Raw genomic sequence first — 24,846 nt, 5'->3', positions numbered from 1 at the left:
ATAAATGCAAGTTCTTTTTTTATATATTCCGACAGCGTTGTTGATATATATAGATGTATCTCTCCTGTTACGTAAGAACATGAGAAATAGGAACAGGATTAGGCCATACGGTCCCTCAAGCCTGCTCCGCCATTTAATACGATCATGGCTGATCCGATCATGGACTCGGGTCCACTTCCCTGCCCGCGCCCCATAACCCCTTATTGTTTAAGAAACTGTCTATTTCTGTCTTTAATTTATTCAATGTCCCAGCTTCCACAACTCTCTGAGGCAGCGAATTCCACAGATCCATAACCCTCTGAGGGAAGAAATTTCTCATCTCAGTTTTTATATATAAAATAGTTCAAGTAGTACTGTGTAGGATTATGTCATGGGCATGAAGTAATGGGAGCCGGTGAATAGCTGAGGGCCTTTCAAAGGTACAATGATTGCTCATAGTTAGTGCTTCCTGCTTCCTTTCTTGAAGTGAATGAACACTGTTCCACTGAAAACAGAGGGATATTCAGCTTACTCGGGGCAGGCTGGGGCAAGAAGTATGGATTTGGAGACGTCCTTTATTTATTCTGCATCGGGCGGGACCACAATTACTGCAAAACAATTTACCACAACTCACCCATAAAATGAGGCCAGTGTTGAGGGGATGTGAGATCATGCTGCTAGAGCCACTCCCTGTTCTCACATAGAACTGTTCGCCTGTTGATGGAGAGACTGGGGCAGGGAGAGAGGACTGGGGCAGGGAGAGAGACTGGGACAGGGAGAGAGCCCAGGCAGCAGTGACTGCGGGTGAAGTTAGATTTTCTCTCTCTGCGCTGATAGCTCTGACCTTGTGACACTGTGGGTCTCTCTAAACCCCTGTGGGTTAGTTAGAGATGATGACTGTGCAGCACAGAAACTGGCTTTAAAAGAATCCAAGAACATTGTGCATGTTTGGTTACTAAAGATATACTTGCATCGCTGCATTCTGTCCAATTTCACCTTCGTGCAATTAAAAATAATTTAGACAATTGCAAGAGGAGAAATAAAACGGCATTCAGTTGCAGCTGCTAAATAAAACTGCCATCGCATTTCCTCGTGAAATGCCAGCAATGGGGCTGGGTAATTTTCTACAAAGGTAACCTGCTAAAGCCAGACAGAAATTATTGCCCAATATTGCACACACCCATTAGTGTCATTCTGGGAACTGAAACGTGAACCTCGGGGTGTGGGGGGGGGAGAAGGGAAACAGAGTTAGTTTTCTTTGATGTTAGACTGATGAATGGAAGCTTTTATACACACAGTATCTCAGCTGGGTTGCCTGTGCCAGAACTAACTTTCTGCAGTTGTACTGGGTCAAGTGAGGAAAAGGAATCTCTTACCATTTCTTGCAAACTGGAAGCATGGTTTTCAAACCTATAAATTGATAATTGTATTCAGTCCAATCTCATCAATTAGTAAAAAGGTTTTGAAATCCCAGTGTGCTGAATATATAAGAACTTCAGCCTTACATCACTGTGGGACAAAAAATGAAAAACATTAATTTTTGTTATTTATATTTAAGTATTCAGTTTTGTCATTCTTTATTAATATTAAACAGATTAACATATTAAAAGCATTTGTGGTCATTTTCTAATGTAATGTTGTTGCTTGTGCTCATCCATGCCTTTGTTACCTCTAGACTTGACCATTCCAACACACTCCTGGCCAGCCTCCCACGTTCCACCCTCCGTAAACTTGTGGTCATCCAAAACACTGCTGCCCCAGTCCCGTTCACCAATCACCCCTGTGCTTGCTGACCTACATTGACTCCTGGTTAACCAATGTCTCGATTTTAAAATTCTCATCCTTGTTCTCAAATCCCTCCGTGGCCTTGCCCTCCCTGTCACTGTAACCTCCAGCCCCACAACCCTCTGAGATCTCGGCACTCCTCCAATTGTGACCTTTTGAGATCCTGATTTTAATTGCTCCACCATTGTGGCTTTGCAATTCCCTTCCTAAATCTCTCCTCCTCTGCTCTCCTCCTTTAAGAAGCTCCTTAAAACCTGGGGTTTGGGTGTTTGGTGGAGGTGGGGGTGGGGCTGGGACATGGGGCAGGAAGCCTATCCTGATCATGTCTAGAGGGATAGAATGCTTGCACTTCAACAGAGGGAAGAGTCGAACCAACATTGCAAATTAACCCTCACCTCATTAGACCATTCAGAATACAAATATATTTCAGTGACCATCAGATCGAGGATTTTAACACATTTCTGTCTAGTTGTATATAGAACCTGGGACATTTTTAATTCCTAAAATCAGTAAATTAGTAATGCAATCTTCTACATTCCATGAAAACCACAACTAATTTACAGCTGAAAGCCAAGAACATAAGAAATAGTAGCAGGAGTAAGCCATTTGGTCCCTCGAGCCTGCTCTGCCATTGAATAAGATCATGGCTGATTTAATCTTGGGCTCAGCTCTACTTCCCTACCCACACCCATTGTCCTTCACTCCGTTATCGTTCAAAAATCTGTCTATCTCCACCTTAAATAGGTTCAATGAGCCAGCCTCCACAGTTCTCTGGGGCAGAGAATTCCACAGATTTACGACCCTCTAAGAGAAGAAATTCCTCCTCATCTCAGTTCTAAATGGGCAACCCCTTATTTCTGCATTTAAGGTCCTCTTAATACTGAAATGAGGAGGAATTTCTTCTCAAAGGGTTGTAAATCTGTGGAATTCGCTGCCTCAGATAGACAGTTTCTTAACCAATAAGGGCTTATGGGGAGCGGGCAGGGAAGTGGACCCGAGTCCATGATCGGATCAGCCATGATCGAATTAAATGGCAGAGCAGGCTCGAGGGGCCGTATGGCCTACCCCAACTCCTATTTCTTATGTCCTTCTTAAACTATGCCCCCGAGTTCTAGATTCCCCCATGAGGGGAAAAATTCTATCTGCATCTACCTTGTCAAGCCCCCTCAGTATCTTATATGTTTCAATAAGATCACCTCTCATTCTTCTAAACTCCAATGAGTATAGGCCCAACCTGCTCAACCTTTCTTTATAAGTCAACCCCTTCATCTCAGGAATCAACCTAGTGAACCTTCTCTGAATTGCCTCCAATACAAGTATATCCCTCCTTAAATAAGGAGACCAAAACTATACGCAGTACTCTAGGTGTGGTCTCACCAATACCCTGTACAGTTGTAGCAGAACTTCCCAGTTTCTATACTCCACCAATAAAGGTCAACCTTCCATTTACCTTCCTGGTTACTTGCTGTACCTGTATACTAACTTTGTGTTTTATACACAAGGACCCCCAAGTCCCTCCCTACTGCAGCATTTTGTAATTTCTCTCCATTTAAATAATAATTTGCATTATTTTTCCTGCTAAAGTGGATAACCTCATACTTTCCCACATTATACTCCATCTGCCAAATGTTTGCCCACTCACTGAGCCTGTCTATATCCCTTTGTAGATTCTTTGTGTCCTCCTCACAACTTGCTTTCCCACCCATCATCAGCAAACTTGGCTACATTCCACTTGGTCCCTTCATCTAAGTCATTAATATAGAATGCAAATGCAAGATAATCCAGTCAAAGCTAATGTTTTTTTTTACACAGATGAAGCAGAAGGACACGTCGACTATGAAGACAAGTTCCCCCATGAAGATTCAATGTCATTTTCAGATCCTAACGCGGGGCAGGACAAAGTCATTGTTTCTCAAGATGGTGCAGATGGTAGGGATGACGAATTAGACGAGGGAACAGATGGCTCAATAGGAGAAGGCAGCCGAGAAACACTACAGCCAACTGAATCACCAGTCTCATTACTGAGCCAGAAACACTTGTTTTGGCATCCCTCGGAAGCATTTCCTGACATTGAGCAGCCCAATAGCAAGAAACCAGGTGTGGAGTCCAAAATCCAAATTATTTCAAGTGATAATCAAATTGGAGTAAAGACTGATAGTACTGAAGGGGTTCAAACAGCTGAAGATGACGACTTGCCTGTTGAACCATCCATTGTGCACAACGAGACTAAAGTTACGAAGGAAACGGTCACCAGTACAGATGAATCGTGGGTAGATGGCTATCCCATTGTATCCGAAACTGAAGAGGAAGATGAGAAGGTTGATGGATCATTGGAAACCGAGGATGAAACTGTTGGCACCACAGATCATTCCAACCACATTGAGATCAGCAGGGTAGACATTCCAAGCACAATCTCGGCCACTCACTACACACAGATCATAACTGTACCAACTGGGATGCCTGACCAAGGTGTTAAAGAAGTGGACATAGGCCGAATACCAACCACAGCACCTGAAAATGTCAGTGCCAGTAAAGCTATTGAAGACACCAAATTCTACACAACCACACTCTCAGGTATAGTCACCGAGGGGTCATGGAAATCTTCTGATGCAATTACTGAACCTTTACTGTCTACCACAAGCACTGTTGAAACAGTAAGTGAAGGCTTCTATCCTGTAGATCATGCCCCAGTGCCCACAGAAATAGCTGAGATTTCAACCCATTATACTTTGACGTCAGGCACGCTTGAAGCAAGCACTCGGACTTTGATGGATTTTACAGAAATAGGCACATATGATGGCTTCACCAAAAGGGAGAACTTCAGCGACGGCACTGAAGCCAAACTGCTCCCCACCATTGAAAGCTGCAGTGGGGAGGACTGCTCGAGCTTAAGCAAAGGCCCCATCATCGCCATCATCATCACAGTGATTGGTCTGCTTGTACTGGCAACTATCCTGGCCGTGTGGTGCTACAAACGCAGACACCAGAAAACATCAGTGTATGAGATGAATGGAAAGGGGCAGATGAGACGGCGTGAGCACATCGAAATGCAACAGAAAGTGTAATTGGCAAGCCTGCTTATTGAGGGAGGCTCCATAATCACAGGGGAAAACCCAGAACTGACACATCTTAAAAATGAAAACATTGCGATACCGCACGAGTCGTCTTAATTCTAATACGCTTTGAATAATCAACATTACAGAAAAGTATGCTTAAAATACCTGTAATTTGCAGAATGAACAATGAATTTGAGTCAAGCACACACAACTGATTGGGGGTGGGGGGGGGGGAAACCTTTTCCAATGGAAGATGAATCTGACCCTCTTTGTAGGGGCGCAGTCTCACTGGGTTTTCAATGGGGGCCGTCATAAATGAGCCTAGACATTCACATGGGAATCTTGTAAAAGGGAGGGTGGGAACTTTAAGTGGATACTGCCAGAAACATAAAGATTTGTAAATAATTTCTATTTAGGTTCTGTCAGTTTGCATGTGTTTAACTATAATGTAATCTAAACTACTGTAACTAATCAAACGTTACTTCTAAAGAAAATGCAAAGGCGTACAATAGGTGGAAACTTCCTACATATTTATTCCATTTTTATATACAACCACCTTCTGCTAAATGACTTCGCACTGCTCTGAAAAATGCCAAGGGAATGAAATCTAAATTTCCATAAAGTGTGGTCAGCTTATGTGGGGCCACTTAAATAAATAAACCTTTCAGAAAAGGTTAAAAAACATTTTTATTAGTTTTAAGGCACCAAGTAAGTTGTACAGATTCTTCTTATCCAATTAAAAAAAAACATATTTGAACACAATGGCTGTAGTGTGTATAAAGAAATATTAATACTGTTACATTGACATGATTCATAAAAGAAGATTTACTGCAAGAACATTACAGTTCTCAGTCAACATAGGATGAGCTAAGAAGCAGAAATACTGGAGATCATATCATGGGGGCAGAGATAGGGGTGGGGGGGGGGGGGCGTGGAGGGGGGTTACTGTGTGAGAGCAGTGGGATTGACTACACATTGTCTGACAATCTGCTTTAAATTAACAACAATAAATCTGAAAAGTTAAATATATTCAGTGTTATTTCTTTTCTGTTTGTTCAGTTTAGATTATTCGTAAAAAGACATTTTGTGACCAGAGGTAAATATGGAAAGAATTTAAGGGCAAGCTCTGAGGGTTTTTTGGTCGAGGTGGCTGGAAGTGACCGACAAAGGTTTGCATTATGTGATTCTCAGTAATATACACCACCGTGCAATTTGAAATGGCATCAGATTTACTTTTTTCTCAAAAAGCCATCTTTAGGGCCATAAAGATTGCAGATTATTCAGGCTATCAAAGCGACGGTTGTTTTGTGAGAATCTCTAATCGTTCAGTGAGTTTAAAAAGTTGAAGGGAATGCTACACTGGGTTATTCAAGCCACGAACCAGTGTGTAAAAGGAGTTGCTGTTTGAGGCAATGGCTTGTAACCAAGTGTCCAGGCGCAGGGCAGCTGCACTGAAAGATTAGTTGTGGGTTTTTCGCACTGACTCGCTACAAACGGCATCAAGGGTCTATGTTCAAACATTAATAAATGAGTCAATGTTTTTTCTGGCGTTGAGGCAGCAAGACTAGTGGGAGCCCGAGGCAAAGTACGAAACAAGTTTGGTTCAAGCTCTTGCAATAGAATTATAATCAAGACACATTTCTGAATTTCCCACCTGTATAATGCTCAGTCACATATTTAAACAAAAATAATTTTACCCAAACTTTGCCCAGCAACTTATAGAAAACATTCCCCGTTTTGGTGTTTATCAAGAACCTGATGAAGACTCACATACGGTCCCATTCTAAATATGGGGATCTTCCCAATATTTTAAAATAGGATTCTTGCCAATCAGCATAAATGGCATCTCCATGATTTCTACCCCTTCAAAATTGTCCGCTGGTAATTCTAAATTATCTTTCACATCTATCTGGATTAAAAGTATGAACAACAATCAGTGACTGATGCCCCAGCAATCAGCAGCGTGACCCAGGGAGTGGATTTTACTCATCGAGACTGCACCCAAAAAAACAGTTCTCCTCCAGCCGAGCACAATGTGAGCTTGGGGCTGATCTGGGACAACATTCAACAGTGAAACTAACCCAGAGTTTGTTCAGAAACAAAACAGAAAGAATGTTAGTTAAAGATACTATATGCAGTCTGTGCAGTGTCTTTAAATGGCATTTTACATTCTGTAGGAAAAATAAAAATCCTTTCAAAGAAAGAGCTCGTCATTCTACCAATAAAAACAGACACAATACTCCAACAGTGTCAGGGTAGCAGCCTAGAAGAAGGTGGAGCAAGTTATGATGTGATGGTTTTCAGCCGTGGAAACTATTTCTGATCTAGTTTGGAGAAAAATGAATTGAAGGACAAACTAACAGCGGTGGCTAAAAGCAAAATGGGATAAAAGCTGAAAACGAAGAGATTTGTGTTAAATAACAAAAGGCACATCTTTGAAAGAAGATTCTGCCACTCAAAAACACAGCTCAGATTTTGTTCCATTGCCGAGATTAACTGTCCGGTGCTTCTGGTGGTTTCGGTGCTTCCAGAAGGTCATCAATATATTCCAGTACTTCACCCTGCACAGGAAAAACAAACATTAGCTCTCAGACTGCAGTCTGACATACTTTCTATTATAATTCTAGGTTCATTCACTGTTAGCTGTACTGCAAAATGACTAACTAGTACACACATACACGCACACTGATCCAGTTTTGTTCTTCCTGTGAAATAACAGCTTTTGTTCTTAAATTAAACAAATCATCAAAAACTTTTGAACATATTTCTTCTATTTAATCTTGCAGTGACATTTATTTACAATGAAGAAATACTCTGAAATCAGAGTGTGCAGGACTGGGACAACACCTGGGTATTGCATAGTTCAGTCACTTCTCACTGAAGGCAATTCATTGCAAATCACAAACTCAGTTTCCACAATTCCAGCAAATATGAAAGATTTTAGTTTATAGTCAACTGTGATATACTCGTTTGCTGATTTCATTTTACATCACAGTTTATTATGGATCAATCACATATCTTGAAATTCATTTATCAAAATCCTTGAAATATTTAGTTAAAATATATTATCTGTAATTGTATGTTGCTTTAAGATCCTGTGGTATATTTTGGAATGTACTCTCTCCATCATTAGCACATTCCTGCCCAACTCAACAGGACAGCTGAGTCTGTTTTCACAAAGGGGAGGGGTGATGCAGACACTGCTATCGGGGAGGAGGAGTATGTGAAATATTAGATGAAATAAACAGTGAGAGAGAGGAGGTATTAAGGGATTTAGCAGCTTTGAAAGTGGATAAGTCCCCAGGCCCGGATGAAATGTATCCCAGGCTGTTAAGTGAAGCAAAACAGGAAATAGCGGAGGCTTTGACCATCATTTTCCACTCCTCTCTGGCTTCAAGTGGGGTGCCAAAGAACTGGAGCTGAGCAGATTTTCCTCTGATTTGGGTTTGGGTTTGGGTATAAAAGGAGCACTTTGGGCAGGAAGGGAAATCAGTAGTACTGTTATGGGCACACAACACCCCGCCACACCCTTGAAGAGAGAAAGGGATAAGACATAGTAATTACAGGCCAGTCAGCCTAACCTTAGTGGTGGGAAAATTATTGGAAAAAATTCTGAAGGACAGGATAAATCTTCATTTAGAAAGACACGGATTAATCAAGGACAGTCAGCACTGATTGAATTTTTTGAGGTGGTAACAAGGAGGGTCAATGAGGGTTGTGCATTTGATGTGGTGTATATGGATTTCAGCAAGGCTTTTAATAAGGTCCCACAAGGCAGACTGGTCATGAAATTAAAAGCCCATGGGATCCAGGGCAAAGTTTCCAACATTCTATAGACTCTGGATCAGTTCCTATGGACTGGAGGGTAGCTAATGTAACACCACTTTTTAAAAAAAAGGAGGGCAAGAGAAAATAGGGAATTATAGACCAGTTAGCCTGACATCAGTAATGGGGAAAATGTTGGAATCAATTATTAAAGATGTAATAGCAGCGCATTTGGAAAGCAGTGACAGGATCGGTCCAAGTCAGCATGGATTTATGAAAGGGAAATCATGCTTGACAAATCTTCTAGAATGTTTTGAGGATGCAACTAATAAGAGTGGATAAGGGAGAACCAGTGGATATGGTGTATTTGGACTTGCAAAAGGCTTTTGACAAGGTCCCACACAAGAGATTAGTGTGCAAAATTAAAGCACATGCTATTGGGAGTAATGTATTGACGTGGCTAGAGAACTGGTTGGCAGACAGGAAGCAAAGAGTAGGAATAAACGGGTCCTTTTCAGAATGGCAGGCAGTGACTAGTGGGGTACCGCAAGGTTCAGTGCTGGGATCCCAGCTATTTACATTATACATTAATGATTTAGACGAAGGAATTGAATGTAATATCTCCAAGTTTGCAGATGACACTAAGCTGAGTGGCAGTTTGAGCAGTGAGGAGGACGCTAAGAGGCTGCAAGGTGACTTGGACAGGTTAGATGAGTGGGCAAATGCATGGCAGATGCAGTATAATGTAGATAAATGTGAGGTTATCCACTTTGGTGGCAAAAACAGGAAGGCAGATTATTATCTGAATGGTGGTAGATTAGGAAAAGGGGAGGTGCAACGAGACCTGGGTGCCATGGTACATCAGTCATTAAAAGTTAGCATGCAGGTACAGCAGGCGGTGAAGAAGGCAAATGGCATGTTGGCCTTCATAGCGAGAGGATTTGAGTATAAGAGCAGGGAGGTCTTACTGCAGTTGTACAGGGCCTTGGTGAGGTCACACCTTGAATATTGTGTACAGTTTCGGTCTCCTAATCTGAGGAAGGACACTCTTGCTATTGAGGGAATGCAGTGAAGGTTCACCAGACTGATTCCCAGGATGGCAGGACTGACAGATGAAGAAAGACTGGATCGACTAGGCTTACATTCACTGGAATTTTGAAGAATGAGAGGGGATCTCATAGAAACATATTAAGATTCTGACGGAATTTAACAGGTTAGATGCAGGAAGAATGTTCCGGATGTTGGGGAAGTCCAGAACCAGGAGTCACAGTCTAAGGTAAGGGGTAAGCCATTTAGGACCGAGATGAGGAGAAACTTCTTCACTCAGAGAATTGTGAACCTGTGGAATTCTCTACCACAGAAAGTTGTTGAGGCCAGTTCGTTAGATATATTCAAAAGGGAGCTATATGTGGCCCATACGGCTAAAGGGATCAAGGGGTATGGAGAGAAAGTAGGAATTGAAGTTGCATGATCAGTCATGATCATATTGAATGGTGGTGCAGGCTCGAAGGGCCGAATGGTCTACTCCTGCACCTATTTTCTATGTTTCTAAGTTTCTAAGTGGCAAGTTGGATCCAAAATTGGCTCAAAGGCAGGAAGCAGAGGGTAATAGTTGATGGGTGTTTTTGTGACTGGAAGGCTGTTTCCAGTGGGGTTCCGCAGGGCTCAGTATTAGGTCCCTTGCTTTTTGTGGCATACATCAATGATCTAGACTATAGGAGGTATGATTAAGAAGTTTGCAGATGATACTAAAATCGGCTGTTTGGTTGATAATAACGAAGAAAGCTGTAGACTGCAGGAAGATATCAATCAACTGGTCAGGTGGGCAGAACAGTGGCAAATGGAATTTAATCCAGAGAAGTGGGGAGGGCTAAAAAGGAAAGGGAATACACATTAAATGGTAGGACGCTGAGAAGTGTAGGGGAACAAAAGGACCTTGGATTGCATGTCCACAGATCCCTGAAGGTAGCAGGCCAGATAAGGTGGTTAAGAAGGCATTCGGATTGCTTACCTTTATAAGCAGAGGTATAGAATACAAGAGCGGAGGTGGGTTATGCTGGAACTGTATAAAACACTAGTTAGGCCACAGCTGGAGTACTGCTTGCAGTTCCAGTTACCGCATTACAGGAAGGATGTGATTGCACTGGAGGGTAGAGAGGAGATTAATGAGGATGTTGCTGAGAGAGGAGAATCTTAGATATGAGGACCGATTGGATAGGCTGGGTTAGTTTTCCTTGGAACAGAGGAGGCTGAGGTGAGACCTCATTGAGGTGCATAAAATTATGAGGGGCCGAGATAAAGTGGATAGAAAGGGCATATTTCCCTCAGCAGAGTGGTTCAATAACCAGGGGGCATAAATTTAAAGTAATTGGTAGAAGGTTTAGAAAGGATTTGAGGGGAGATTTCTTCACCCGGAGGGTTGTGGGGGTCTGGAACTCACTGCCTGAAAGGATGGTAGAGGCAGAAACCCTCACCACATTTAAAAAGTACTTGGATATGCACTTGAAGTGCTGTAACCTGCAGGGCTACGGATCTAGAGCTGGAAAGTGGGATTAGGCTGGATAGCCTCTTGTTGGCCGGCACGGACACAATGGGCCGAAATGGCCTCCTTCTGTGCTGTAAATTTCTATGATTCTATGATTAAATATTTTCCCCAAAATATCAGCTGCATATAAGTGAGCTAACGCCACATGGTACATGTGAAATTTCATGTGAATATATTATATCTCCATCAAAAAGGGGCCAGTGAAAAAGATACTGACTGGTGTGATTAGTACTGCACCTGTTCTAAAAACTTTTGAGAAAATGTAATTTTGAACATTAATTGCATAGCTCATTGATGTAAGTTTTAAATCAAAGCTGAGACAATACTACAAATAGTTAGTACACTGAACTCTATTCTAGATTAAAGGTGATAGTGTTATCAATGGTTATTACACTAAATTCTATCCTGGATTCAAGGTGTTACAAATGACGGTTCAATTAGTCATCTCTCTGTAATCCAGACTACAGTTCTCATTATGAGCAACTACAAGTAATTGCTGAGAGAGCAGGGTGTACAATAAATGAGATCAGATGATTAAAATCTCTGAGCTACAGCATTGCCTGGAATATGAGTAAAACCCCAAATCTGTCAGCATTATTGATTCAACAAGTACTCTTGCAGTGATAGAATGAGAACTGATTCCTGTTCGTTAACTTGGTCTCCCTTATTGTCTAAAAGAAAAAAAACACATCAAAAATAAATTGTGATGACAAGTACAAGAGAGTTAGGGGATTAAAATCCACTTTTGTCAGTAATTCATTAAACGTTCAATATTGGCAATTTTGAGATTTATTGAAATATTCTAGAGGAGGGAGATTCACATTGCTTCGCTCCAGAGCAAGTTGATCTGAACTCTGGTCTACACAACACAAGTGAGAAGTTGAAACAAAAGAATTAGGAATAGGCCATATGGCCCTTCCAAGCCTGCTCCGCCATTCAATACGATCATAGCTGATCTTGGAAAATGCTTTACACCAACACTAAACTCAAAATGTAACCATACCCATAGTTAGCTCCGTTTTATGATGCAGTCACACTGGAAGTTTAACTTTGGAACAAAGTGGTTTGAGCTTCAGACCGAAGCTTCCACTTGGAATGTAAATTGGGTATTGAGGTCCAAACTGCCTCTGAAGTAAAGCAGAGTGGGACGCTTTCTCCACAGAGTCTCACTCCTCTTCGGTCCAGTGACTCTGGATTCAAGCTGCAGTTGCACTGCAACTGGTGTGCAGCAAAGCCACTTCTCATTGACACTAGATATAGTGTGAATGCAGGCTACATTAAATATCTTCCATCATACATTCAAATTAAACTTGGATTGATCCTGTTCAGTAACGAATATACTTTCCCACTGAACAGCAGTTAAAACCATGAGCAGTTACTCCAAACGATACCAACTAAACCCAAGATTTACACTTTTTTTTTTAAAAAAGCAAAAATATTTAGGTCAGAACATATTCTCGGGATCATCTAAATATGCTGAACTTTCCTTTCATGTCTTATCCTGGTATACTGGCAGTTTCATGCTACTGTTAGACTTTAGTAGTGTTCTTGCAAGCAAACAGGGATATCTTCACATACATGAGAAATATGTGCCCAATACACAGACTATGGGGCAAGAAGTACTTTAAGTACACTTTGTCACTCTGTCACCATTAGTTACATTTATCACACTAGGTGGGGGATAAGAGAATGTTTTTGATTTTGGCAAATTGCTTTCAAATAACCAGATAGAAACACAGAAAAAATAAAAGGTATTAAATGTTTTATTCTGTGACAGCATCAAGTTTAACAGGGTTTAGATGTAGGATGAAGATTTACTGATTCTAACTGCCTGAGTCCCAACCTCTGAAAAGTCCTTGATGGCTTCAAACAGACCTCAGTTACCTAATAGCCATCCGTGTAGCTATTCTCAGCATGACTCACCAATCAGTGACAACAAAGGTCAGTTTTCTGCAGTTCAGTGATGTCATCCTGTTCACTCGGTCCACCTGTGTTTTATTCGCGACCTAACCTGCTCTCTCATGGAAGAACTTCTGTCTCAATAAGAATTCCCAGGACAAGGGTAGCAGGTGCATGGGAACACCATCACTTCCGAGTCACACACCATCCCGACTTGGACATATATACATATATCGGCTGTTCCTTCATCATTGCTAGGTCAAATTCCGGGAATTCCCTACCTAACAGCACCTTCACCATATGGACTGCAGCGGTTCAAGGAGGATCACTACCACTTTTGCAAGACGAACAGGAATGGGCAATAGTCAGCCTTGCCAGCAACGCCCGCATCCTGAGAATGTACTAATTTTCATTTCCCCTTCCAAATACACTGTACTGAAAGCTGCTCCATTCCAGGCTGATTTGTTGAGAGATTCATACTGAAATTAATTAAAAAATATACTCAACGGAGAAACCATTGTACCTCAGAAAGCAAAGATGCTGCCTGTCACCAGAGCTACAAAATGAAGAAGTTATATCAGTGCTTGAGGAGTGGTTAGGATTTGGTTATATAATTTTATAATAGCTATGCATATAGTTCTACAGTTTAAGTCTGTTCATGTACATATGTATATAAAGCATATACAGCCAGTTTGCACAGAACTTCTTTAAATAATAACTCACAGTCAATGTTCCCTTCAATTTCTTTGGCCCTGTGCTGTCCCCTAGAGCATAGCTTAAAGGGAACATTGCTCACAGTGCTATATTGCGGATTATTTATCGCACAACAGCCTATCATTACAGAAAGCTCCCGCCGTGAAGGGCAGATTTACGGCACTAGAAACCGGACTTACAGTTCTCCAAATAGAATCTGTTACTTCCATAGTGTAACTAACGGATAAATAATTATTTTGCTTCAGTATTTACCAGGGAGATAGAACAGGTGGACATAACATTAGATAATGAAATTAGTAATGCAATAAGTGCATTTAAAATAAAAAGTGGGGATATATTAAATAAACCCCTGGTGCGGATGGATTGATTCCACGCAATTTAAAAGAATCTCCGGAAGAGATAGCAGAGACATTAGTACACATATTTAATAATTCATTAGAAAAAGGTGTAGTGGCAGAGGAATGACAGATAGCCAGCGTAATACCTATGTTTAAGAAGGGGGATAGACATGTCCAGGGAATTATAGACAAGTCAGCTTAACATCGGTGGTAGGAAATATAATGGAATCCCTACGAAAGGAGAAAGGAGAAAATAGAAGAACATCTAGAAACCAAAATATTATAATGAATAGTCAGCATGGATTTCAAAAGGGAAAGTCTTGCTTGACCAAGTCATTGAATTTTTTGAAAATGTAACAGAGAGAGAGAGTAGACAATGGTAATGCAGTAGATGTAATTTATCTAAATTTTCAAAAGGCCTTTGATAAGGTAACCCACGATAGATGGATGAACAAGGTCAGAGAATGCGGAGTCAGGGGACAAGTAGCAGAATGGATTGCTAGCTGGCTTCAAAATGGAAAGCAGCGAGTAGGGGTAAAGGGTAGCTATTTGCAGTAGCAGAAGGTGGGTAGTGGTGTCCCACAAGGATAAGTGCTGGGATCACTATTGTTCATAATTTATATTAACGATTTAGACTTTGGAATCAAAAACACAATTTCTAAATTTACGGATGACATCAAATTTGGGGGGTGGGGGGGCGGATAGGATAGTCAATACTGAGGAGGACTGCAACAAATTACAGGCGGACATTAATAAACTTGCAGAATGGGCATATAATTGACAAATGAAGTTCAACACAGATAAATGTGAGGTATTACATTTTGGTACGAAGAATAGGGAGGTCACTTATTACTCGAAGGGTGCAAGTCTGGGTGGGGTAGAGGAACAAAGGGATCTCAGGAGTATAAATAAACAAATCACTAAAAGTTGGGACACAGGTTAGCAAGACCATAAAAAAGCAAACTAAGTACTAGGGTTTATTTCTAGAGGTATAGAATTGAAAAGTAGGGTGGTTATGCTAAATATGTATCAAACCTTGGTTAGATCACACTTTAGAGTACTGCGTACAGTTCTGTCGCCATATTATAAAAAGGATTTGGAAGTACTGGGGAGGGTGCAGGGAAGATTTACAAGGAATTTACCAGAAATACAAGGATATACCGATCAGGAAAGGATGAACAGGCTGAGTCTCTTTTCTCTTGAAAAAACTCTGAGGGGTGACCTAATAGAGATCTTTAAAATTATGAAAGGTTTTGATAGAGTCGATACAGAGAGAATGGGCCCCAAGTTTCGGGCCGCGCCTAGAACGACGCAGCCCCGACCTGGACGCCCGTTTTTTGCGCCACAAAATGCGCCTAAAAAAAAACCTTAAGATTCTCCAGCTCCCTGCTGGTCCTCTCGAGTCGGGCGCGGCGCAGCAAAAGCTGTAGGGGGCGGAGCTAGGTCCCTGCGCTGAAAACAGTGCCGGGACCTCTGCACATGCGCGCTACAGTGGGCGCGCATGTGTAGTAGCTCCAGGCGCCCAAAACTGTATGGGAGGGGCCCGAAGCACGCAGCCCCCTAGCCCTGGCCAAATGGCCTCACTGGGGCTGCGTGAATAAGGCGGCCTCCCACGCCCAGCTCCTGCTTCCTCCCGACCCGACTCGACTCCCGCTCCTCCGCCTCCGCCCCCCGGACCCGACCTCTTTCCCCCCCCCCCCGCCCCCGACCCGAACCGACCTCCCTCCCTCCGCCCCCCCGGCCCGACCCTCGCTCCTGACCCGACCTGACCCAACGCCACCTACCTGTAAATCTGGTGCTGGGGACGGGCCCGGCCGGTTCAGCCTCTTTCTCCCCCCCCCCCCCCTTCTCCTTTCCTTTCCCCCCCATTCTCCTTTCCCTTCTTCTTTCCTTTCCCCCCTCTCCACCCCCCCCTCTTTCCCCTTCTCCTTTCTTTTCCCCCTCTCTCCTTCCCCTCCCTCCTTTCCTTCCCCCCCCATCCCCCCCTTCCTCCCTGTCAGAAACACAGACACTGACAGACAGAGAATGAGAGACACACACAGACAGACAGAGAGATAGAGACACTGACAGAGACACACTGGGGGGGTGGGGGGCATCCCAGCACGCTGTTTGAGGGCTCCCGGTGCTGCAGTCGGTAAGTAGAAAAATGTTTTATTTATTGATTTTTTTAAAAATTATTTTTTATTAATTTTTTTGATTGATTTATTGGTTGATTTATTGATGTTTTTATTATTTATTATTGATGATGGCTCTTTATTTGTAAAACTGAAGTGTTTAATGTTTGTAAACTTCCCTTTAAACTCCCCCCCCCGCCCCCGCCCACGCCCCCCATTCCCTACGCCTGATTTGTAACCTACGCCTGATTTTCTAAAGTGTAGACAAGGTTTTTTCGAGCGTATAAAAATCTCCACTTACTCCATTCTAAGTTAGTTTGGAGTAAGTTTTCACTGCCGAAACTTTGAAAACAGGCGTAAGTGGCCGGACACGCCCCCTTTTGAAAAAAAAATTCTGTTCCAAAGTGAAACTGTTCTAACTGACTAGAACTGGAGCAAACTAAATGCCGAGAATTTGAATTTCTAAGATACTCCGTTCTACACCAGTTGCTCCAAAAAATCAGGAGCAAGTGAGGCCGAAACTTGGGCCCAATGTTTCCACTTGTGGGGAAGAGCATAACTAGAGGCCATCAATAGATGATAGTCAACAAGAAATCTAATAGGAAATTCAGAAAAAACATCTTTACCCAGAGTGGTGAAAATGTGGAACTTTCTACCACAGGGAGTGGTGGAAGCAAATAGCATAGATGCATTTAAGGGGAGGCTAGAAAGATATGTAATCCTACGTAAAATGCATCAGGAGCGAACAGGAGAGTGGGATTAGACTGGTTGGGATATTAAAGAATGCGTGGAGTGAACGAGAGAGTGGGATTGGACTGGGTGGGATATTAAAGAGCGTGGGGAGTGGGCAGCAGAGTGGGATTAGACTGGGTGGAATAATAAAGGGTATGGGAAGTGAGGGGAAGAGTAGGATTAGACTGGTGGGACATTGAAGGATGTTGTGAGCAGGAGAGTGGGAGTAGGTTGGGTGGGATATTAAAGGGTGTGGGCAGTGATGAGAGTGGGATTAGACTGGTTGGAATATTAAGGAAGGAGGGGGGGTGAGGGGTGAGTAGGATTAGACTGAGCAGGAGAGTGAGATTAGACTGGGTGGGATTTTAAAGAGTGTAGGCAGTGACCTGCAGAGTGGGATCAGACTGGGTAGGATATTAAAGAACACGGAGTGAGCAGGAGAGTGGGATTAGACGGGGTAGGATTTTAAAGGGTGTGGGGAATTAGGTGGAAAGTGGGATTAGACTGGGTGGCTTATATGGAGAAAAACAACAGCATGGAGCTCTTGAGTTCAATGGCCTGCTTCTCTGATTCAGTGACTTACTGTTGAATCAGTTTTGTAATTATTATTAGTTCAAAGAAACTTTTGACATCCTCGTAAAGCAGCCTTTAGCTGTGACCAGATTTTGTTTAATATCTGGAGTTAAGATTGATGTGTGACAACAAATGGGATCTAAACAAGTTTAAATATCTTTCTTGGTGACTGACTGGGAATGTAAAGAAGGTAACAATTTAATAAAGGCAACTATCACTCTCACCACAGAACCAAATGGGAAGCCAGATAGCAACAGTGCTGTGATATATAAAATTTGTATTTGGGGAATATTTGCCACCCCAATAAATCGGATAGCCAGAAATTTAAACTAGCAGACAAATTACTGCAGAATCAGAGGGCACTGTCTCTTGCGAAAATAGCTCAGTCTCGCCACATAAATTATGCAAATGAGAAAACATGGAACAATTCAGTCTCAGAAGTTGCACCATCAATCTTGTCCTTCAAAATTTATGTTTATTTTGAACAGGCAATTCTAAGGACTCCCTGTATAGTACTTAAAGCGTGTTCCTTACTATTCCACAGAGCCTTGTCACGATAGCCCACTAATCTATACAGAACAGAAGTATCATCTTTACACCACAGCCCTGATGATTCTGAACAAGCAATGCCCATTTGTCTCAGCGTCTGTTCAAGGGAGAGGGGAGGGGAGGGGATAGGATAGATCTTATAAATTTATCCTCCCAGTAGGGAGTTTACACACACACATACACACACGTGTAATAGTCATGTTCCTGGCCTAGTAATCACGAGACCTGGAATAGGCAAGGTGAGTTCACCCCCACCAGAGAATTTGAATTCAGGTTAAAACAAAATCTGGTAATAAAATCAGTAAAAGTGAACACAAAGCTGTCAGATGGTTGTAAAAGCCCAACTCGTTCACTAATTATGGACCGGATTTTGCAGTAGAAATAACGGTGAGGCGAACAGTGTTCACTTTTATTAGTGTAAATCAGACAGCAAATCCAGCGACCACACATACAGTTAATCGCAGAAACCCGCAAGTTGCTGCCGAGTTTTCCTTTTCCTCCAAAAGCTGAGCTATAACAATATCTCGCCGAGAGACTCGCCATTGAAACACATGGAACGGCGTGAAGTTGCGGTACTTATGTGATAGATTCCCACTAAATTAGCCAGAAGTAGTTAGGGCTTGTCCATTCCAATGTAAGTAAATTTGACCAGAACAGACCAGTTGGGCTGAATTACCTGTTTCTGTTCTGTTATGTATATTCTATGTAACATGCACAGCACTTACACACAAAACAGTTCTACACTTGCACAGCACTTGCGCACACACACAAATGTTACACATTACACACACACAGCAGTTACACTTACACAGTACTTACACACATACCAGTAGAAGTGTAGATGACCGAGTCAATCCCTTTCCACACACGGGGCAGGCGAATGGCCTCCACCGGTGTGACTGCGTCGATGAATTTCTAGGTCAGACGGGGAACTGAATCCATTCCCACAGTCCCCACATTTCCACTGTTTCGCCATGGTATGGGTGTCCTTGTGTCTCTCCAGGTTGGATGATCAGTTGAAGCCTCGTCCACACACAACATGGTGCGATGTTTTTTCAGGCTGTGGAATTGGTTAAAGCTCTTTCCACGGGCAGTCCACTGGAACACTCTCACTCGGGTGACCTGCTAAAACACCAGCGAGTTCACACTGAGGAGAGACCGTTCACTTGCTCAGTGTGTGGGAAGGGATTCACTCAGTCACCCAACCCGCTGAGACACCAGCGAGTTCACAAGTGACTGCAGGGGTTGGATTCTGCTGTTCATCAATCATCATAGGCAGTCCCTCGGAATCGAGGAAGACTTGCTTCCACTCTTAAAAATGAGTCCTTAGGTGGCTGAACAGTCCATTACGAGAACCACAGTCCCCGTCACAGGTGCTATATTGTTGGTGGAGGGCCTCTGTCTTACGGATGTTTAGCGCAAGGTCCATGCTTTCATACGCCTCAGTAAATACGTCGACTATGTCCCAGAGTTCAGCCTCTGTATGTGCGCAGAAGCAGGCGTCGTCCATGTACTGTAACTTGACGACAGAGGATGAGGTGCTCTTGGACCTGGCCTGGAGACGGCGAAGGTTCAACAGGTTCCCACTGGTTCTGTGGTTTAGTTCCACTCCAGCGGAGAGCTTGTTGACTGAGGTGGAGCATGACAGCTAGCAAGATTGAGAAGAGGGTTGGAGCGATGACGCAGCTCTGTTTGATCCCGGTCCGGACGTGGATTGGGTCCGTGATGGATCCGTTGGTAAGGATCACGGCCTGCATATTGTCGTGGGGACATCCGAAACGGAGGACGACGCTGCATAGACCCTCGCGGTTGACAGTGTCAAAGGCCTTTGTAAGGTCGAAGGAGGCCATGTATAAGGGCTGGTGCTGTTCCCTGCATTTTGTCACGCTGAAAAAATAATTTCTGTTGTGCCCAGTAGGGGACAAAATCCGCACTGTGACTCCGGGAGGAGCTCCTCAGCCACAGGGAGAAGATGGTTGAGGAGGACTCTAGCGACGACTTTCCCAGTGGTTGATAACAGGGAGATTCCTCTGTAGTTGCTGCAGTCGGACTTGTCCCCTTTTTTAAAAGATGGTCACGATCACTGCATCTGAGATCTCCTGGCATGTTCTCCTCCCTCCAGATGAGAGAGATGAGGTCATGTATTCGCGCCAACAGTGCTTCTCTGCCATACTTCAGTGCCTCAGCAGGGCTTCCATCCACTCCCGTAGCCTTGTTGTTCTTAAGCTGTCTTATGGCTTTTTCTACCTCGTGCAGTGTTGGGGTTTTACGGAGGTGGGGGTGAGTAGCATGCTGTGGGATGGAGTAGAGAACACTCGAGTCAAAGGCAGAGTCTCGATTGAGGAGATCTTCGAAGTGCTCCTTCCAGCGGGCCCTGACTACCTCGGTGTCCTTGATGAGTGTTTCCCCGTTCTTGGCCAGCAGTGGGGCGGCGCCTTGGGTGATTGGACTGTAGGTGGCCTTGACTGCAATGAAGAATCCTCACATATGATGACTGTCTTCCAGCTGCTGTATCTCCTGTGCTTTTTCCATCCACCACCTGTTCTTTAGGTCCTGGGTTTTTTGTTGAACCTCAGCCTTGAGCCGTTTGTAATGTTGCTTTGCTGCTCCTGAGTTGGGTTGTTGTTTAAGGCTCAGAAATACCCTGCGCTTGCGATCTATTGGCTCTTGGATCTTTCTCATCAAACCAATCCTGGTATTTCCTGATTGAGTAACCGAACGTCTCTTTGCAGGCACAGGTTATGGAGGCCTGGAGGGCAGACCAAGCGCTGTGGGCATTCTGAGTCTCGGGGTCATCAAGGCATGCCAGGTTAACTGAGGCGCTGACTGTATAGGGCTCTCTTAGCTGGGTCTCTGAGCTGCTGTTATTCACATCCCTACTGAATCGTGTTCATTCTGTTAGTTGGTGTTTGTTTCTGCTGATGTTAATAACCCTTCAACTAGGCTGGAGTTTAATATTTTGATATTTCAAATAACAATGTGTTGATATTTGATGTCTCCAAAATAAGAGACTAATTAATGTCCTGTTACTGACAGCTCCATTTTTGATCGGGGCCCAGGAGAGGCGAGGGTTTGGGGCCCAAAGAGGCGAGGAACCAGGGGCAGCAAGGGCCAGCCCACACTGCAATCTATGGATAGTAGGAGCATGTGTGCGCACTAGGTCAGTGCAGCAGAGCTTGGTCTCCAGCCGTCTTAGTTAACCCTTGCCACTGGATCAAGACCTAGCTCTGTCAAGCCCGTGTGGTGGCTGGTGTGCAACGGCCACCCCACGTTAAAATAATTCATGCACAGGCATCTTCCACCCTTCAGTATGTAGTTCGAGACCTGGAATGTCAGGTCCCTCATTGAAACACCTGTGAACTCATCCTTTTTTGGTGTGGAAGCGGGTCATCCTCGATACAAGGGACTGCCGAATACTAATACATACCAGTAACACTTACACACACACACACACACACACAGACAGCAGTTACACACTCACGCACAGACAGCAGTTACACACTCACACACAGACAGCAGTTACACACTCACACACAGACAGCAGTTACACACACACACACGCACACAGACAGCAGTTACACACACACACACACACACACAGACAGCAGTTACACACTCACGCACAGACAGCAGTTTTACACATTTATACACACAAGGTACTAAAGATGAAGGTAACAATGTTCTTTGGGAAGGGTGCCTCAGTGTCAGCTGTGGTTCAGTGGGAAGCGCACTCGCCTGAGTTAGAAGGCTGTGGGTTCAAGTCCCACTCCAGGGACCCAAGCACAAAAATATAGGCCGACACTCCAGTGCAGTGCTGAGGGAGTGTTGCACTGTTGGAGGTGCCGTTTTTCGGAGGAGACGTTAAACCGAGGCCCCGTCTGCTCTCTCAGGTGGAAGTAAAAGATCACGTTGCACTATTTCGAAGAAGAGCAGGGGACTTATTCCCAGTGTCCTGACCAATATTTATCCCTCAATCAACATAACAATAAAACAGATTATCTGTTCATTATCATGTTGCTATTTGTGGGAACTTTGATGTGCGCAAATTGGAAATTGGCTTCCGTATTTCTCACGTCTTAACAGTGACTGTACTTCATCGGCTTGGAGACATCCAGTGGCCATGAAAGGCACGATATAAATGCAAGTCTCTCTTTCAGTGGGGACTGAAGTTAACAAAAGCACTCTCTGGTTATGTCCTCATTAACCTACACTGTAGAACATGGTTTAAATATAACTTCAAACACAGACAACTTTTCTTCAGAATGAAGTGTCAGCCTCCACCATTTCTCTGAGCAGCACTTTCAAAATGGAAGCAACACAAATGAAGAATGTTGTTTAAAAGCTGCGTACTGCCTCACTCTGATAGACTTTCCCAAAGTACCGTGTCTGCCACCACCTAGTGGTAATGTTGTGCAAATGAACTGCTGGAGTTTGCCAGAATTCTATATTATCTGAATCCACGCAAACTGTTCACATAAATAATTAATTTCCCACAAAAATGTTTGTGAGATGATTGCAAAACATGCAGAATAATAAAATTATAAATATGTAGGCAGTTTTACTGGGGTTCTAATGTTGGGAGGAAAGAACTTAGCATATTGAAGTACAGGTTGTGTGATCAGTCCCTGGAATCATGTAAATAACCTTATCAGCACCTTAAGCAAGTCATCTATATCTTGCACCAGAGTGTCAAGTAAAATCAACCTGGATAAACCAGACCCATTTTTTGTATGTTCTTCCTATTAGATTTCCTTCGCTGTTAAAGACCTGCTTCCACACAGAGTGTGCAAAGTGCACTCCTGTGATCAGCCAGCAGGAAGTGATCAAACAACAGGAAGCGAGTGAACGGGGACAGAGAATCTTGCACATTCCCCTCGGTGAGAAAGCACCAAACTTCGACCAGGCCAACATCCCCAGCATTGAAGCACTGGCCACACATCATCAGCTCCGCTGGGCAGGCCACATTGTCCACATGCCTGACACAAGACTCCCAAAGCAAGTGCTCTACTCGGAACTCCTTCACGACAAACGAGCCAAAGGTGGACAGTGGAAACGTTACAAGGACACCCTCAAAGCCTCCCTCAAAAAGTGCAACATCCCTACTGACACCTGGGAATCCCTGGCCAAAGATCGCCCTAAATGGAGGGAGTGCATCTGGGAGAACGCTGAACACCTTGAGTCTCATCGCCAAGAGCATGCAGAAATTAAGCGCAGGCAGCGGAAAGAGTGTGCGGCAAACCAGTCCCACCCACCCCTTCCCTCAACGACTATCTGTCCCACCTGTGACAGGGACTGTGACTCTCGTATTGGACTGTTCAGCCAACTAAGGACTCATTTTAAGAGTGAAAGCAAGTCTTCCTCGATTCCGAGGGACTGCCTATGATGATGATCTGCTCTCCCCCTTCCTGCAACAGCACAGCTAACAGCAGGAACTCTCAACTGTGAACGCTCGCTGGCACAGCACACTGAGGTACAATTTTCCCACCCAAGTACAAATAGTGCGCATCACCCATTAAGCATAAATAAGTCACTATAACTTTGATTTTATCGATAAACAGGAATGCAGCAAGTCCTGGTGGTGCTGCGCACTGCGATTTCCAGGGATCGTCTGGAGATGACAGGCAGACATTTCGCTCATCAAGCACAGCTGGAAAGGGGCACACATGAAGGAAGATCGGGGGGGGGGGGAGGTGGGGGTGGGCGTCATGTGCCCATAGTGGTACCCCTGATTTCCCTTCCTGCCCAGGTGCTCCTTTATGCCCAAACCCAAATCAGAGGAAAATCCGCTCAGCTTCATTCAACGTGACACTGCATTCAATTCACACATTTGTTTCCCGTCATAGCCTCTTCAAATTGATCAATGGCCAATAATTGCCGTGATGGTTTATCACAGGGTGTCTGCTACTTACCTCATCATCAGCTTGTAGATGTTGTTTGGCGAATTCGTACATCTGCAGCTGAAAGTTGGTCTGGTTGTAATATCGCATCGCCTCCTGCAAATTAACAGTGGAATCAGACAACTGACACCAACATTTAACACCTTTGTTCAGTGATTAAACCACTATGCACTCAGCAATCTGGCCTACATCACAGCAGTCACTGCACTTCACAAGTAATTCATTGCACGGGGTGGTTTGAGAAGTTTTGATGATGTGATGAGACATTAAATAATTGTAACCATTTGTTCTTTTCTAGGCCAACGAGCTTACTACAATATCCCTTTATTTGAGGAGGTACAGGAGGTAATTGGGCATAAGAATTAGGAGCAGGAGTAGGCCATATGGCCCTCGTACCTGCGCCACCATTCAATAAGATCATAGCTGATCTTCAATCTCAACTCCACTTTCCTGCCCGATCCCCATGTCCCTGGATTCCTCTAGAGTCCAAAAATCTATCTATCTCAGCCTTGAATATCCACAACAACTGAGTATCTACAGCCCTCTGGGGTAGAGAATTCCAAAGATTCACCACCCTCTGAGTGAAGAAGTTCCCCTTCGTCTGTCTTAAATGGCAGAGCCCTTATCCTGAGACTATGCCCCTTAGTTCTAGACTCTCCAGCCAGGGCAAACAACCTCAGCATATACCCTGACATTCCCCCTCAGAATCTTATATGTTTCAATGAGATCACCTTTCATTCTTCTAAACTCCAGAGAATATAGGCCCAATCTACTCAATCTCTCATCGGACAACCCTCTCAATCCAGGAATCAATCTAGTGAACCTTAATTGCACCACCTCTGAGGCGTGTATGTCCTGCCTCAGATAGGGAAACCAAAACTGTGCATAGTACTCCAGATG

The 24,846-nt window shown here is 43.7% G+C and overlaps 2 protein-coding genes across 2 annotated transcripts in view; one reads left to right on the top strand and one right to left on the bottom strand.

Moving 5' to 3' along the window:
- Positions 1–4,829, top strand: part of susd5 (sushi domain containing 5) — a 227,277-nt gene extending 222,448 nt beyond the window's left edge. The window contains exon 5 of the mRNA XM_070874416.1: positions 3,577–4,829. Coding sequence (XP_070730517.1) covers positions 3,577–4,829 — 1,253 coding nt within the window. The remainder of the gene's footprint in view (positions 1–3,576) is intronic.
- Positions 4,830–5,502: 673 nt separating this feature from the next.
- crtap (cartilage associated protein) overlaps positions 5,503–24,846 on the bottom strand; it is a 56,020-nt gene continuing 36,676 nt past the window's right edge. The window contains exons 6-7 of the mRNA XM_070889277.1: positions 23,959–24,042; positions 5,503–7,381 (exon numbers count right to left, since the gene is read on the bottom strand). Of these exons, the coding sequence (XP_070745378.1) occupies positions 7,313–7,381; positions 23,959–24,042 (153 nt within the window). The 3' untranslated portion in view covers positions 5,503–7,312. The remainder of the gene's footprint in view (positions 7,382–23,958; positions 24,043–24,846) is intronic.

This window comes from Pristiophorus japonicus, chromosome 1 (assembly GCF_044704955.1).
Source record: "Pristiophorus japonicus isolate sPriJap1 chromosome 1, sPriJap1.hap1, whole genome shotgun sequence".
NCBI classification, from domain to species: domain Eukaryota; kingdom Metazoa; phylum Chordata; class Chondrichthyes; family Pristiophoridae; genus Pristiophorus; species Pristiophorus japonicus.
This window is presented reverse-complemented; position numbering and strand designations above follow the sequence as displayed.